At 44.7% G+C, this 15,411-nt stretch overlaps 1 protein-coding gene across 2 annotated transcripts in view; it reads left to right on the forward strand.

Moving 5' to 3' along the window:
* The first annotated feature begins 516 nt into the window (after window positions 1–516).
* Window positions 517–15,411, forward strand: part of SMAD3 (SMAD family member 3) — a 70,184-nt gene continuing 55,289 nt past the window's right edge. For both annotated transcript variants that reach the window (XM_084214018.1, XM_084214019.1), the window contains exon 1: window positions 517–764. In XM_084214018.1, the coding sequence (XP_084070144.1) occupies window positions 559–764 (206 nt within the window). In that variant the 5' untranslated portion in view covers window positions 517–558. The remainder of the gene's footprint in view (window positions 765–15,411) is intronic.

Raw genomic sequence — 15,411 nt, forward strand, 5'->3', positions numbered from 1 at the left:
TTCCTCCCTGGCCTTGGTGGGGTTTGTCCGGACACCTCTCCTTGTCCTGCTTCTGGGCTTTTCTGCCCTCCCTGTGGGCCCCGCAGAGCGCGATCCCCCTCGGGGAGCCGGGGCCTCCGCGGGCGGCGATGGAGGCGCGGAGTTCCCGGCGGGCCGGCCGCCTCCCCGCCCTCCTTCCATCCTCCCTCCCTCCCTCCGCGGCGTGTTTGGGAGGGAAGGAGGGGGTGGAAGCCGGGCCGGGGCGGCCAGCAGGCAATTTGCATGAGAGACAGACTGGGAATGAGCTGGAGTGGGCGCCTCTCCGCGCACACAGAGCGGGGCAGGAGGGGGAGGAGGAGGGAGCTGCCGCCGCCGCCGCCGCCGCCGGGGAGAGGCGGCGAACTCCGGGCAAAGTTTGGAGCCGCGGGCCCGCGGCGCTGAGGCAGCGGCGGGCGGGGAGCGGCCGGGCCGGGCCGGGCCGGGCAGGGCCGCGCGGTGTGAGGCGGCGGCGGCGGGCAGAGCGCGGGGGGCGGCGGGCAGAGCGCGGAGCCGGCGGCGGGCGCTGCCGGCACAGCCAGCATGTCCTCCATCCTGCCCTTCACTCCTCCCATCGTCAAGCGGCTCCTGGGCTGGAAGAAAGGCGAGCAGAACGGGCAGGAGGAGAAATGGTGCGAGAAGGCGGTGAAGAGCCTGGTGAAGAAGCTGAAGAAGACGGGGCAGCTGGACGAGCTGGAGAAGGCGATCACCACGCAGAACATCAACACCAAGTGCATCACCATCCCCAGGTACCGGGGTGCGGAGGGCGCGGCTCCGGGGCCCTGCGGGGTGCGGGGGAGCAGCGGGACCCCCAGGGACCCCCGAGCTCCGGCACGGCCGGGACGGGGCTCGTTCGGCGTCCCGGCCCTGCCGCACTCGGTGCGGTGCTGCTCCTCTCTGCCTGCTCCTTATCTAGTGAAGAAAAACCCCGAAACTGGCTACAGAATTGAATTACTCTCTAGTAACGAGAGAGAAAACGTAGTGGAGAAAATATGCCTCGAGCCGAGACCGTAAAAAAGAAAAAAAAGTTGGAAGCGCTGCGGATCAGTTCCACTCACTGAGGGTGCTCTCATTGTCAGAAGTTTCAGCGTGTTCTCAAGTGCTGTTGCATTACGATTTTCTTGTGATTAGTGCGTCAGGAAAACGATTTTGTTTGGGGTTTTTGGCTTCTTCCTTATTACTCCTCTGAAGGGGCGATTTAGAGCCCTGCTCTACTGATGTTTTCGAGTTACTTTTTAAATTGGGAATGCAAATGGCAGAACTGAAGGAGGTCGTTTGGAGTGCAAAAAACACCCCACACATGTGAGAGTGAACATAAATTATTTTTTCCTCCATTTTTTGAATGAACATAGATTTTATTTTTAGTCTCAATTCCGAACTCGATCCATAGGGCCATCATAAATCATAAAAGACGTGTATAAAACTATCCCATCTAAGAATAATTTTCCAAGTAACTTTCAAATGGCTGCCCACAAGTGGTGTTTTATTGCTGCAGATTGTTGATTTCTGTGAGCTCAGCCAGATGACTGCTGGGTCTGTTCCTGATTGTTGTTTGAGAGTACTTTTTTTTTTTTAAGCGGAGGCCAAAGTTCATCCCAAATATTTGAATGCTGCATAATTGTGTGCTTCTGCGTGAGAAGATATCTGTGTGTGTGTGTGTATTCATGCTTCTCTCTGGCACAAACAAATGTATGCTTTCTTGGTTGTCAGAATGATTTAATATGCAGGAGCTGATACAAAGCAGCATCTGTTGCATGAAAAAGTGAAGCAAGTAGCTTAGAAATGTGGATGTTTGGAGCTCCTAAAATTTTCTTCCAACAACTGCAGTGTTTTTTTAAAAGGAAAAATAAAGCCTCCTTATCTTTTTTGGTGCTGAATGACTGTGGCTAAGATTTTGGCCAGTAATGCAAATGAGAGCTCTCAGCCTTTGTTAGAGGTGCTCCGGCTTCTACTTGAAGCAGAAATCAAAACCTGTAGAGCCACCACGCAATACAAACGCCTTAAAACCTATATTTTTAAAGTTCTTGGTAAGCAGCATGCTTTCCACGTATATAATTCCCTGTTTAAAGCACTTCTCTGAAATATTTACCATTTCAAAAGAAGAAAATTGCTGGAGCAGCCCTGCTGCTGTGACCTGGGTATTGTGTCTGACTGATGCTGACCCGTTAGGGAGCAGAGCATGAAGGCCCCTGGAACTTCTGTGGCTCCTAACAAGGTGGTTTAGATAAGGAAGGATTTGATATTTTGTGATTTAAATGAAGAAAAGAGTTGGGCCAAACACAATGCTTTATTAAAAAAAAAAAAGTAAAAGTAAAGGTTGAAAATAAATAACAACACAAACATATATCACAAGTCATGAATACTCACCTTCAGAGATTGTCCTGGCTGTTTCTCCTCTGTTAAAGAAAATCTGTGCAGAAATTAAAACATTTCATGTTCATTTATGACACTGAGCCTGGATCCTGCAGATCTTAAACCCCAGTATGGGGGAGGCATCAGCCTGTTTTGGTGGGAGCCCCTTGTACCTCGGCATTTGTTTTTAAACACAATTTCATATCTGCTTTTTTGTTGTTTAGAAATGACCGTGGTTGGGTTTTCAGTGCTGAGATGTTCACATCTGTGTGTCAGAGGTTGGGGAATGGTGTAGGAACATGGAACCATCTCTCTGAAGTCAGTGCAGAGCTGCAGCTCTGAGCAGGCCTTGTGACTTTAAGAGCTGTGCCTTTTCCTCTGGGCTGCACTGCTTGTCCTAATGTATCTGTGAATCTGATTACTGTGTCATCTGAAATTAGTGTTTGCAAGACGATTTTAGCGTGGTTTTAGTTTGCTGTTTGTTTTTTTCATTTAATAATTTTAACGTATGTCATTTTACTATTTACTCAAATAATATGCTGGGGAGGGGGGAAAGGGGGAAAAGCATCATTAAGGATTAGCTCATGTTGTGCATTGTCTGTAATGCATCAGTAGACTGAATTACAGTGGAGCCATGCCAGTGATGACTCTGGCCCAGCAGGAGCAGGGTAAGTCCAAAATTAGCTATTGTATCCATGAGACAGAGCAAGTTTCACATGGAAAAGGGCTCGAGCTCTGCAGAAACATTGCTTGTGGGAATGAGGGCTACACAGCAAATTCCTGGAGTGATCAGGTGGGATTGTTTGAAGAAAGGACAGGAAAAAAATATTTGTTTTGTTGTAGGGCTGAGGAATTAGAATAACAAATGTATTCCTGCTGTCATGTTTATCTGCTGGGATCTGGAAGCGTGTACTACATGCTATCTCCTGACAGATTAGTAAACAGGGATTAGTTTATTTGCTTGTGTATTTGCTCAGCACGTATTACTTCTCCAAGTGCTCCATTTTTGAGGTGTGTGGCAGACACCCCAGGTTTTCTGTTGGGAGAACCTGGGGCAGAGAGCAAATGGCTGGAGAGGCCTTCAAGGATTTCAGTGTGACTCTCCTGGCAAGAAGGATTTTTCCTTCTTGTTTTTATTGCTGGAGGAGGAAGTCATTTCCACCTGAAAAACTCTGGTCTCAGACCATCTGATGGTTTCTGGTGCTGCTGCTGCACAGGAGGGCTCCTTTAGAGGATCTTCCTTCCCTCCTCCTCTGGGCACAGCTGCCAAAGCCCATCCTGCCCCAGCAGGACCTTTCTTTAAACCTCTGTGCCCTGAGCTGGTGGTCTTTGGTGTCAGAGCTGACCTAGTGAGTCGTGGGTCTCCCTGGCAGAAGGGGTTTTTCATCCTGTATTGGGTGATAAAAGTTGAGAACACACATTCTTCTGTCCATTAAAATGCATCCTTTGTCACAGTTGCTTATCTTGAAAGCCCAGCTTTCAGGATGAGCATTTTTATCACTTTTCAGACCAACCTGGGCACAAGTGTGCCATTAACACCTACCCAGCAGAGGCAGCTGGGCGTTTGTGGCTTCTCTGCTTTGCTCTGTGAGCAGGCAATGATCTGCTCCAGCTGCTCGCAGGATTTTTGGTGGCTCTGTTCCCTTCTGAGACCCAAAAATGTGGTAAGAATGGCACCTACATCTGACATTCATAAAAACCTGCAAAAACCTGAGTTTCTAGCACTGTTCTGAGCAGAAGAGAGGCCGTTTTGTGCACCTGAGAAACCAGCAACGTTTGCCCTGGAAATGAAGTGTTCAACTCAACATTTTTAGGGTCTGATCTGCAGAAACCAGACCATGTGATGGGCACTCAGTAACAAGCTGTGCACTATCTGTAGTCTTGCTTTATGAGATAGTAAATGCTTTGTTTCAAGAGCTGTAGTTGTGCTACACACACAAAGACATAAATCTCCTGATATTTTGTAATATATTTTCATATGCACATTTTTCATTTGATCTCATTACTGTATTTATTTGTTTTGGTATCACCAGTGGTTTTAGGGGAACCAGGATTCCTGTATGTAAGGAACACCTTTAAAGTGGTGGGTTGTTGTTGGTTTTTGTTGGTTTTTTTTTTAACTTAGAAAATAGTTTTGAAGAGAGGTGGGTGTTATTTCTCGTGGAAACTCATCTGATAAGGGCAGAATGTACCAATTAAAATGGAAACATGGTACATTTGCTTCTTAAAAGCCACTGAACAAGGTGTTTCTTAAATTATTTACATTTTGGTGGGGAAAACTGGGGATAATACACAAGGAACTTAATGAGTAAGGATAATAAAGAAGGAACATAAATATTTCAGAAGCATCTTGGGTGTGAGCACAGCTTCAGTTGTTTTGTGGAGTTGACCACACAATATCTGCAGGACTTGATCATGTTTTTGGGTTTGAGGTGATACCAGGAAAATAGGAAACTCTGAGGATGTTAAATGGTAGAGGCTGTTTGCAAGACCCTGAAGGATGTTGTGGTTTCACACCATGGTGTGATTTTGGGGTCATTGGACTTGCTCCTTGTGGGTCCCTTCCAGCTGGGGATATTCTCTGACTCCACACTTCTTTTGGGGCTCTGCCCATCTGATGAGGAGCCAGCAAAGGGCCAGTCACAGCTCTGTGTGCCCATCTGCAAATGTACTTATTTTTCAATGCCACTTTCAAGCTACCTTGTTTGCAGTTTTCTGTCCCTGAATGTGAGGAGCTTTAATATTTTATGGCTTTGTCTGGGAGTGCCTGCAGGGGCTCAGCCCTGGTGTGCAGGGGTGGTTACAGCTCCATCCCTGTGTGCTATCCCCCCTGGCTGCCATCACCCCGCTCAGCTCCATCCTGCCGGGGATTTTCCTGCTGCAGAGCCGTGTCAGTGACCTCTGTCCTGCCCGAGCTTTATGGGCAGGTTTTACAGCCCTGCCCGACCTTTGTGCTGCTGCAGTGCCCTCATCAGCCCAGCTGTGGTGGCCTCTGTGGGACTCTGCAGGTCGGGTCTGGAGGTGAAGGTACACGGAGTGCACATGGGCCTGAGCCTGACAGAGCTCCAGGAGTGTTTGGGCCCTGCTCTTGGGCACAGGCTGTGCATGATCCTGTGCAGGGCCAGGAGCTGGACTCAGTGATCTTTGATGTCCTTTCCAACTCAGCTTTTTCTGTGTGATTCCATGACTTTCTGCTTGCAGTCCTGCTTGTCCATCAGTGCCTTTCTCATCTCCCCACAGGTCAAACCCCCCACACCTCTGGGCTCTGGGTTTCTGCTCCCTGCAGCTCCTCCAACTTTTTCTTCCCCCCTTGCACTTCTTCCTGCCTCTTACATCAGCCTGGGTGATGTGTGTGAAGTTGTTGTATTCCACACGATGGCATTCCCAAAAACAAAGCACTGCTGTCAGGCTGGAGCAGTAATATTGGTACAGCCAGTTAGGGAGCAGCTACACACTCAGTTATTGTGGCAGAGACAAGGAGCTGGGAGAGGAGGGAGGCTGGGGAGGAGTTGTGCTCCCTCCCCTCAAGAGAGTTGCTGCTGGAATAGCACAGCAGCCCTTTATTAAGGTGTCTCCTCCGTTTTGTAGTTTGTCATGCAGTCACTACAATTCAAACCCTTTTGCCAATATATGTATTTATTTTTTTACCTGAGTTGTGCAGAGCAGCTCACACTTTCCATTACAACCAGCGATAAAACTCCTTCTGTCTTGAAAAACAGCTGAGGGGCTAAGAGGAAAAACTTGATTTTACAATTTGTTAAGATGCTTTCAGATATTCTGTCTTTCATGCTTCTGCCCTTTCTCAAGAGACTAAAAGAGTTAAAATAGCTTCTGAAGGGACTCATAATATTCTCATTATATTGTGTAGTAAGTGTTGAATCTCTGTGAAATAAAATGTTTAAAATGGTTGCTTAACTTTCATAGTATTAGGAAAAGACCCTGAATATCACAGTCATTTAAATATAATGAGAAATAAATGCAAAAAATTGATGAAATAAAGAAATACACACTGTACAGGATTATCACATCAGGGATCCAATTAAAACGAGTTCTTCTAATAAATATTGGTTTAATAATGTAAACTTGTGATTGCTATATTATTACAACAAAAATAAAATTAACGAGATTTAATGGACTGAGCAGCCATTAATTTTCACTTGTTAATTTATTAGGAACTTATAATGCTGTTAGATGCACAGTAAAGCCATTATCCTGCATGAACTACTTAATGAAATAAATAGGGCCAACAAGTGCTCGAATTAAATTGAAATCAGTTTTTATTCCCAAATTATCTCTTTCTGTTGTTTGGGTTATTTTTTTATGATTACTATGTTTTAGCTTTCCTCTGCTGAGTGCAATTAAATTTTCAGGGATGCAATGCAGCCCTCCTCCAGCCAGGCTTATGGATAGTCCTAATTAACTTTTGTCCTTGTGTGCCTTGATGTGTTTGTAAAACACCCTTTTCCAGTCCCCAGCTGCCTGTGCTGATGGGCCGGGGCAGAAGTTCCTGCGCAGACCCTGCAGTTCCACGGGGTGACTCCGGCAGGTCCAGCAGGTGTTCGCTGATTCCTTTTGGAATTGGTGATAATTGCACAGCTTTGTGTAGCTGAGGAGCCAATAGTGTGTGGATTGGTGCAGTACTGCTGCTGTTAAAGGTGTCGTGAAGCCTTTCAGACCGGATCCTCATTTGCTGGCATCTCTTTGCCCCCAGGGTGGTGGGACTTGCCCTTAGGGAAGTTTGACTTATCCAGGTACTGTGCCTCTGTACAAACAATACAAAGGCAGAGCTCATTTTTTCTGTCTTAAAGACTCAGCTCATCAGAGGACAAATGTGAGTGGGAATAAACTATTCCTGCATAGTAATAGCAGCCCTAGATCTCTCACTGGTGAGCCTTGTGAAAGAACGTGCATAAAACTTCAGTAAAACCTACCTGGGAGAAATGGAGCCTGAGAGATTCTAGGAAAGGTGAAGAGGTGATCCTGATCAGTTTGGTATGTCACAAAAAAAGCCTTCACAGCTCACCTGCTGTTCAGCACTGGGTTCTGAGGGCAAGGAGGGGACACGTGCCAGGTGGTGCAGCTGTGCCCTGTGTGTGCCCAAATTGTCCTGGAGCACCTGCACAGGTGGGCTGGGTGCCTGACCCCGTGATGGGAGCGTGGATCAGCTTATGAAAAACGAGGGGTGTGAATCCTGGGGAGAGGGACTGCAGTGGGTGATGTGGCAGGATCCTCTGGGGTTCTTGCTTTCTCCAGGGTTCTCAGGGTGAGAATAGTGGGTGAACCTTCCTTAGCTCACTTTCTAATTTGCAGTTGAGAATTTCAGTAAATTTTCCTTACAGATTGCGTCAGAGGAAAGGTCGGAGTTTCTCTCTGCAGTGGTGACGTTCTTTAACCATAACTCAGTCTTTTTTAAAAAAGGAAGTCAAAACAGAAATTTCCTCCTTTGTGGTGAAGCTGCAGCCAGCAGTGGTTGAATGATGGATGCTGACATTGACTCTCTTTTTTCACAACAAAAGAGGAGAAACTTTGTCCTTCCTGTTTTAGTTGCTTGAACATGAAAAGAGAAATTCACTTACTCTTCACACGTTAGGTTCACAAAAATATTGGGCTGAGAGGAGGACATCTGTGGCATGAGACTGCCTCTGTTTCTGTGTTGAATGTGTGACTGTTGCTTTATCTACTTAACAGCTGGAGAATTCTTTTTTCCCCACATTTCCTTTCCCTCCATTAACTGGAATTTTAGTGTTGCTGTGTGGGAAGACAAAGACCCAACTACAAGAACCTTTAATTTTGTTATTCTGAGCAGGACCAGATGTGGGTTTTTTTTTCATAGGGGTACAAAGTCTATGGTTTCCATATATATGGAACTGTACAGAAAGGTCCTTATTATTTGTTGAACAAATTGTTGTTCCCCTGGACTCAAGATGCAGAGCCAGTTTGTAGCACATGTGTAACAAACAGTATCTGAAAAATTCTACCTGTGTTTGAAAAGCACTCAGTCTAAGTGAAAGGCTAATAAGCAGCTGGAGGCTTTTCCCACTCTTTTTGTGTTTGTGTAGTTACATGAATTTCAGTGAATTTACTTCCAATTTACAGGCAAGTGAGGGAGAGTCAGGCCGGCACAGGAAAGCAGTGAACTGGAAACAGGGGAGAGATGTTTGCAGGTTGAATATTGTTCACTTTTCTCTTTTAAATTCAGTGAGTTGGTGGCTTCTGTGGGTTCTTGGCAGGATTTGAAGCCTGCCCAGCAGAGCCTGCGAGACCTGGGGGCTCCAGCCCCAGGAAGACTGAACTTGTCAGGCCTGGGCTGGAAATCTGGCAGTAAGCCAGGCAGGATTTAGCTGGAAGTTTGATGAACATGATACCTCTCTGCAAAACATTTAATTTTCAGTGGAATTCGCTCATATTTCAGGGTTTGTTGATGGGCGCTGGTGGGGCTGGACAGAGACCCTCCACATTTGTGGCTGAGGTGCCTCTGGAGTGGGTGAACCTGTGCCTGGGCAGAAAGCAGCATTGGGCTCTTCTGTGTTTGTTTTTGTCCTTTTTAAAACCATTTTAACCAGCATTCAAACCAGTGGTGAAGCCTTTATGTCAATGTGCCCCTGCCCCACGGCTCCACAAGCTCAGGAAGCAGAAAGGCTTTTAGATAAAGCCCCCCACAATTGCAGGCCTTGAACTCAGGAGAGCACAAGGTCTGCTCATGACATCTGTCCCTGCTTTCCCAACAATCAGCAGCCTGTGGGATAAAAAGTCTGGAGTAGTTGTTGATGCTGGCCTGGAACCTTCGAGCAAAACTCCAGTGGGCGCTGGAGGTGCTGGATTAATGACCATGTAAGAGCTCCACAGGCTTGGGATGGGCAGACTTAGAGATGACTTGGCTGATCTTTTTCCATATCTACTTCTTGGGCCTAAATTTACCTGACTTACTCAGTATAAGCTTCACCATCAGCCAAATCTCTCCCGTTGGCCTGTTTGGTGTCGTTGTGGTGTTGTTATATTTTCTTTTAATAACCAGTTTTTGCACAAGAATGGTAGAAAGTGCAAACCAGATGTGAAACCACTGTGGTGGAATGAAGCTTTACACAGCAAAATGGCAAATTTTAAAGAGCAGATAATCACTGTCCACTTTTTGGAGCTGATACAACTTTCTAGCTGGTTTCTCTTGCCAGTAAAAGTCTGCTGGCGCTCTGCAAACTGAGTTGAGCTTTGCTCTGAATTAGATGCCATAAATAACTCGTGTGTAGGTAGGCAGCTGATCATTGAAGCTTTTCCCCAAGCCTGGTTCTGCTTGCTTGGGAGAACTGCAGGCTGAAAGTTCAGGTATAGAATTGCAATTGCATCTTTGTTTTTCCCAATCATAACTGAATAAAGATGGGGTTTCAGTTGTAGATTGCTGCATAATGAATGCACATGGTGGTTAGGGAAGGCTGAAAATATCAGGGTTTGTTCCACAGCACTGTGTAACTGTGAGTAAAAGATTGCACTCTGCTTGTACCTCACCTACCTCCCAAATGCAGTCCTTGCCTGTCAGGGAATTTAATTACAGTTGGGAAAGCTCTTAAAATCCCAGGATTTTAAAAACCTGTTGTAAACCCCATTACCTCGCTGCTTTAAAAAGCTTTCTGCTGCTGCCCAGCAGCAGAAAATGAGTACACCATCTCATTTGTACTAAGAAAGCAATTTTAATTTTTGTTGGAAGCTCTCTTTGAAAATATGTAGGTGCTACGTCAGTGAGGATATTAGAATTCCACAGATGTTTAGTGGTAAGCCTTGGCTGGGTTTGCCTAATATTTATCTATTCATCTCTGTAGCAGTGCCTCCTGTACACATGGAATATTTTGACTGGTTGATACACATCATACCACAGAGTTCTGCTCCTGAGCTCCAGTCTGAGGTCTGTTAGCACAAGTCCAGGGGAAACTCTATACATGTAGCCTCATGTTTTCAGTTAAGTAATATTCTATAGCCATATGTGAATTTAATGCCATCCAAATACAGGATGGTAAATGAAAGAAATGTGTGTCTGTTGCTGGTGGGCTTTTACAGCCATTACCTGCAGCAAAACCACTTGGAAAATGTAATTTCTGTACCTATAGCTGTGTCTTTTACTGAATGTTTTGGCAGCCTCTGAGTGCTGAGCACTCACATCTATTTGCTTCAAAGCTCCTTTGCATCTGAAGACTTTGTGGGGAATTGTTCTGAAAGAGATGAGTGAAAACTAATAGCTGGCCATCTGGCTGGAAACAACATTATTAATTAAACGTTCTCTTTTAAATCATTTACAAGTTTGAAATAAATGCTCTTTTCAAAGCTATTGAAGCAAGATGAATTTGAAGCCCTGCTGTGGGAAACAGAGTATTTAATGTATCTCCTCACTAAAATTAAGGATGGAGAAGTAACATCTGAGATCAAGGTTACTTAGATTAGCTGAGAGCAAAACAGCCTCTGGATTTTTTCCGTGTGTGTTTTACATGGTTAATTTCCTTGAAGGAGAACAATTAAGCTCCAAAGCTGGCAGCTACTCCCATTTAAAAATAATAATAATAAATCTTTACTATACAATATTCATTGAGTCCTCTTAAAGACCTTTTCATTATGTGCTTTTGAAGGGGGAACATTTGTGGCCTCTCATTTTATACCAGAGTTCTGATCTTAAATCCTTTATAGCAGGAGGATTTTTACCCTCTTTTGCTGGTGGGGAGGAGAGTGAAGTCCTGAGAATGGGGTTGATTTACCTGAGGCTAATGAGGGCAAAGGGCACTTGGGTGCAGTCATCCTAAGGCCTGCTGCAGTTTTCCATATCCAGGACTGAAGTGGCATCTTCCTGTGCTCTGGATGGAAAACAGGAATCAGTTCAAAAGCTGCTCTCTCTGAGTTACACCAGTAATTTGTAACATGGGGATTTCATATTCATAAAGCTAATTTTCCGCTAAATAGAGGAAGAAGCCTCTAGCATTTTAGAATCATAGATTCAGAACAGTGTGGATTGGAAGGAACCTTCCAAGCTCATCTTGTCCAGCTCCCTGGATGTCCAGGGCCATCTTTTACTGGGGTTACTCAAAGCACCCTCCAGCCTCCCTTGGAACACTTCCACTGGTGGGGCATTCACAGCTTCTCCACACAGAAGTAGTAAGAAAGTGCTGAGGATACACCTCAAGAGATGCAATTTCATTTTATGTCCATATTTCCCAGGCTTAGGATAAGCTGGAGCCTTTCTGCTGTGGTTTTCAGTACATTAAGTCTCCCAGCAATTAGCTTTGGAGTGTCTGAGTGAGCCAAGAACCAGCTTTGATTCAGACCTATCCATACTGCAGTTCCTGGTGGCTGCATGTGGGGAATATGTGTATTAGGGTATTGGAACAGAGTAGCCATTTGGGTGGATAGAAATTCATGAAGGGAGCATCCTTAAAGAGGGTTGAAAGAATAGTTCCATGTTAACATCCCCTCTGTTTCCTCCCTTACTTCTCCATTTGTTCTCTGGTGGGGTTTGTGGTGTAAAACAAAGTTGGTGCCAGACACAAATGAACCCATGGAGCCAGTGAAGGTCTTGGGAATGCTGGTCTGGAGTGGGGTCCTGTGAGTCCCCTGCTTTGCCTGCCAGACTCTGCTGGTTTGAAGGCCCTGCTGGGGGAGCTGCTTCTAAACAGGAATAAAAATAGCCATTGGAGTGTTCTGATTTTAGAAAGAAAAAATAGCATTTATTGGATTATGATTGGCTGATGACTTTGAAGCTGGAAACAGTTTTATATTACAGAGCTTCTCACTCTGCTTATTCTCTCAGTTCCTGTTCTCCCCCCTCCCCTTTTCTTTTTCCTCTTTTCTGGCTTTCTATTTTTAGGATGGCATTTCAGAGTTTCTGCTCTACTGCCAGACCAGCTATTCCAGAAGAAAGAGGAAAGGTGGGAGGCAGAGCTAATGAGCACTGTTATTAATTTGGCTTTTGAGTTGGTGTCCAAAGTTTTATGTGTTTCCAATTTGTCTGATAGTCAATGAAAGATCTGTTTGTGCTTGAAGCCATTGATCATGCACATTTGACAGTCTCTCCAGTAAAAGAGAGGAGAGCAAGAAGTTTAGGACTGGAGAGTGGCCATTAAAAGTTTAAGGTCAATGTTATATTTTGTTGTATATGTATGTATATATTTAGTTTTTTAATATATATGTAAAAATTTGTAACCCATAGAATTAGCTTCAAGTGGAACATGGTATTTAATTAATCATTCCATGAAGAAAAAAAGTATTGTAACTTCATTAAAAAATGGTAATGGTCTATTACAGCTGGAACAAAACACTTGTTTAGTGTTACATATGCCCAGATAAATAAAATAATGGGAGAAAGGTTTTCCAGCAGCTCTAATGCTGATCAGAGTTGCTTTAAGGCATAAAAGCAGAGAGAGGGAATTTTCAGGAGTACCCTGATGGGTATGGATGTGACATTCCTGCACCCTCCTGGGAAGGGCTCTGGTGCTGGGTGGCCTTGCTGCTCAAAGTTCTTCCCTGAGCTGCAGCTGCCCAGAGGCTCTTGGCTCCTTTGTGCCTTTGTGACTTGCATTCTCCTGTGTGTGCCTTTCTTTGTTTATTTGTTTAGGGGTTGGAGTGTTTTTTCCTTTGTTTAAATATTATTTTTCTCCCTTGTGCTGTGGCTGAGAACCTTAAACAACAGGGAAAGATGGTTATTAGGAGGGCAAGGAAGGGGACAGAAATGTTCTTTGTTGTGAAAGCAAAGGGCATTGCTCAGTGTGAATGTGTAAAACAATCCAGCCACGGGATCTTGAGTTTGAAGCCTGAGTGGGGGGTGATTTTGTTATTAGTTCAGTAAATTACATTTTTCACCTGTGTGAGTTTGGGGCCATCATTTATGCACATGCAGAGCAGCTCTGAATTTACATCACTGTGAGAGAGGAACTGGGGAAGCACAGAAGGCTTGATCACACTTTTGCTTTAGGATCACCTCTTGATTTTACAAGGATCACTTTTGCTTTAGGATCACCTCTTGATTTTTGATTTCATTCTTAATTTTGCTTTGCACTCCCTGTGCTACTTGGAGCTCTAAAGGATACTTTTCTAGGTCCATTTGAGAGTTCAGTGTTGTCAAAAGGTGGCTGGAAGTTGGTCCAGTGTAACTGCCCATATAATGTATTGCTGCAAATTAAATAACCCAGGAATTGTTTTTGGAAGACAAGCATTATTTCAAGACACAGCTCATAACTTTTCTACCAGTGATTCAATAACTTCTTCCTGTTGGTTAAAAATTGCACCTCATGTCGAGTTGGAGGCAGTGCCAGCTTGCAGGATATTTTTTAATTTAATTCTTTTTTTTTTTTTAGCAATTGAGGTTGTTACTCCAAGGTACTTATCCCCTTTAAAATAAACACGTTTTAGGATCAACAGTAGACAAACAAATCTTGTGCTTCACAAAGCTGATCCAGTTTGGTTAGTGGCTGTCGGGGACACTGAGGAGTGCTGCCTGATCTGAAGCTGGCAGTCCTTTGGGAATTCAGTGTAGAGCCTTGCCCACAGGATAACCTTTCTCCAGTTTAGCTTTCTGCTGTTATCTCCTGGCACAAAAGAGTGGAGGAGAGAGCCAGTCAAGTGTTGAAAATTTGTCTATATTTATATCTCCTGCTGTGTTTTCAGGCCTGAAGAAGGCGACTGAGGAAGCCCGGAGTGTGTGTGCTGTGCAGCAGCTCACAGGGCTGAATCTGCTCCTGGGGGTCTCTTTTGGGAAGTTTCAAATGAAGTTTTTCCAGGCTGAAGAAGCCAAAAGCCACTGTGATTGTGTGCAGTGGGCTGGCAGATGCAGCTTGGTGTAGCAAGGGGCATTATGTTGGTGGAGTGAGATAACAATAACCCCTGCTTTTATTTGTCAATAATTTTTTATCTTTTACTTTAAACCCAAATATTTTCTTCATATGCCAATAAATGACATAGTGGATTTGGACTGAGCAGCCATCTCTGGCTGTGCTGCTGAGCTGTTTGGAAGCCAAATTAATTGTAACAGAAATGACAGCTCTGAATATCTGATTTCCATGTACCTTTATACTGTCATATCTCTCCATATTATGGTAATCAGTGACATAATTTCATTTCTGGTTTCCACTTCAATGAGTGTAGCTCCTGTTAGCTGCAAACCGCTGCAGGAATGTTACCCACCGGTGAACCACTTGGCTTTGAAGAGTGACGGTGCTGAAGGGGTTTGTTTTCTCTCATCCCACACCGGGGACTGGCAGTTTCCTGTCACCATCGCTACCAGGGATGGTTCAATACAAGTTTGTGGCTTCGGCAGCAGATCGGTTTGTTATGTTTCATGGTGAATAGGCACCTAACCACATGCAAAAGGCGCTGCAGTTGGCATCTGGGGACTGTGCTGAAGGTGACAAACACTGAAGGTGCAAACCCCGATGCCTTTTGATGTCCCCTTCAAAGAAAACGCTAAATGCTGTTTATTGTGGGAGGTGAGTGGCCCGTTAGTGGCCATGTCCTTTAATGAAGAACTTGAGCTCTTACATTATCCTTAGTCTGGCACTTTTCCTGAGTGTTGAAAGCGTTTCTGTGCTGGAGCAAGGTGTTACAGCAAAGTCAAACGTGGGTACAAAACTGCCTGGGTGTAGCAGGGATTTGGCATCATCGTGTGGAACGTGAGGAGCTGAGTGACCCTTGTGCAATGAATACATGAAATCCTTTCCATCTTCTGAACGAGTCTGGCTCTGCAATTCAGGCATTCCTTGCACACAGATAAGATAATTAATTGAACAAGAGGCAACATTACCTGGCAGTTGCCTAATCTTTCTCCCCATGTGCAATAATCTGTGACCCAGATGTTTTGGACAATGCAGATGTGAAGTGCTATAACTTTAAGGCACTTTTTAAATTTACTGAAAATCTGCTGCAGCACCCAGGTTTTGTCAGAGATGAGCCTGTTTCAGAATGTGGACGTGCAAATGTCAATGACAGGAATTGTGCCTGGAGTGTACTGAAAATACACTCCTTGAAATGTTTTTCCTTTATTTTACATCAAAAGAATCTTGTCTAATTTTAACATATTGT

The sequence above is a fragment of the Fringilla coelebs genome (genome assembly GCF_963513975.1).
Source record: "Fringilla coelebs genome assembly, chromosome: 12".
NCBI classification, from domain to species: Eukaryota; Metazoa; Chordata; class Aves; order Passeriformes; family Fringillidae; genus Fringilla; species Fringilla coelebs.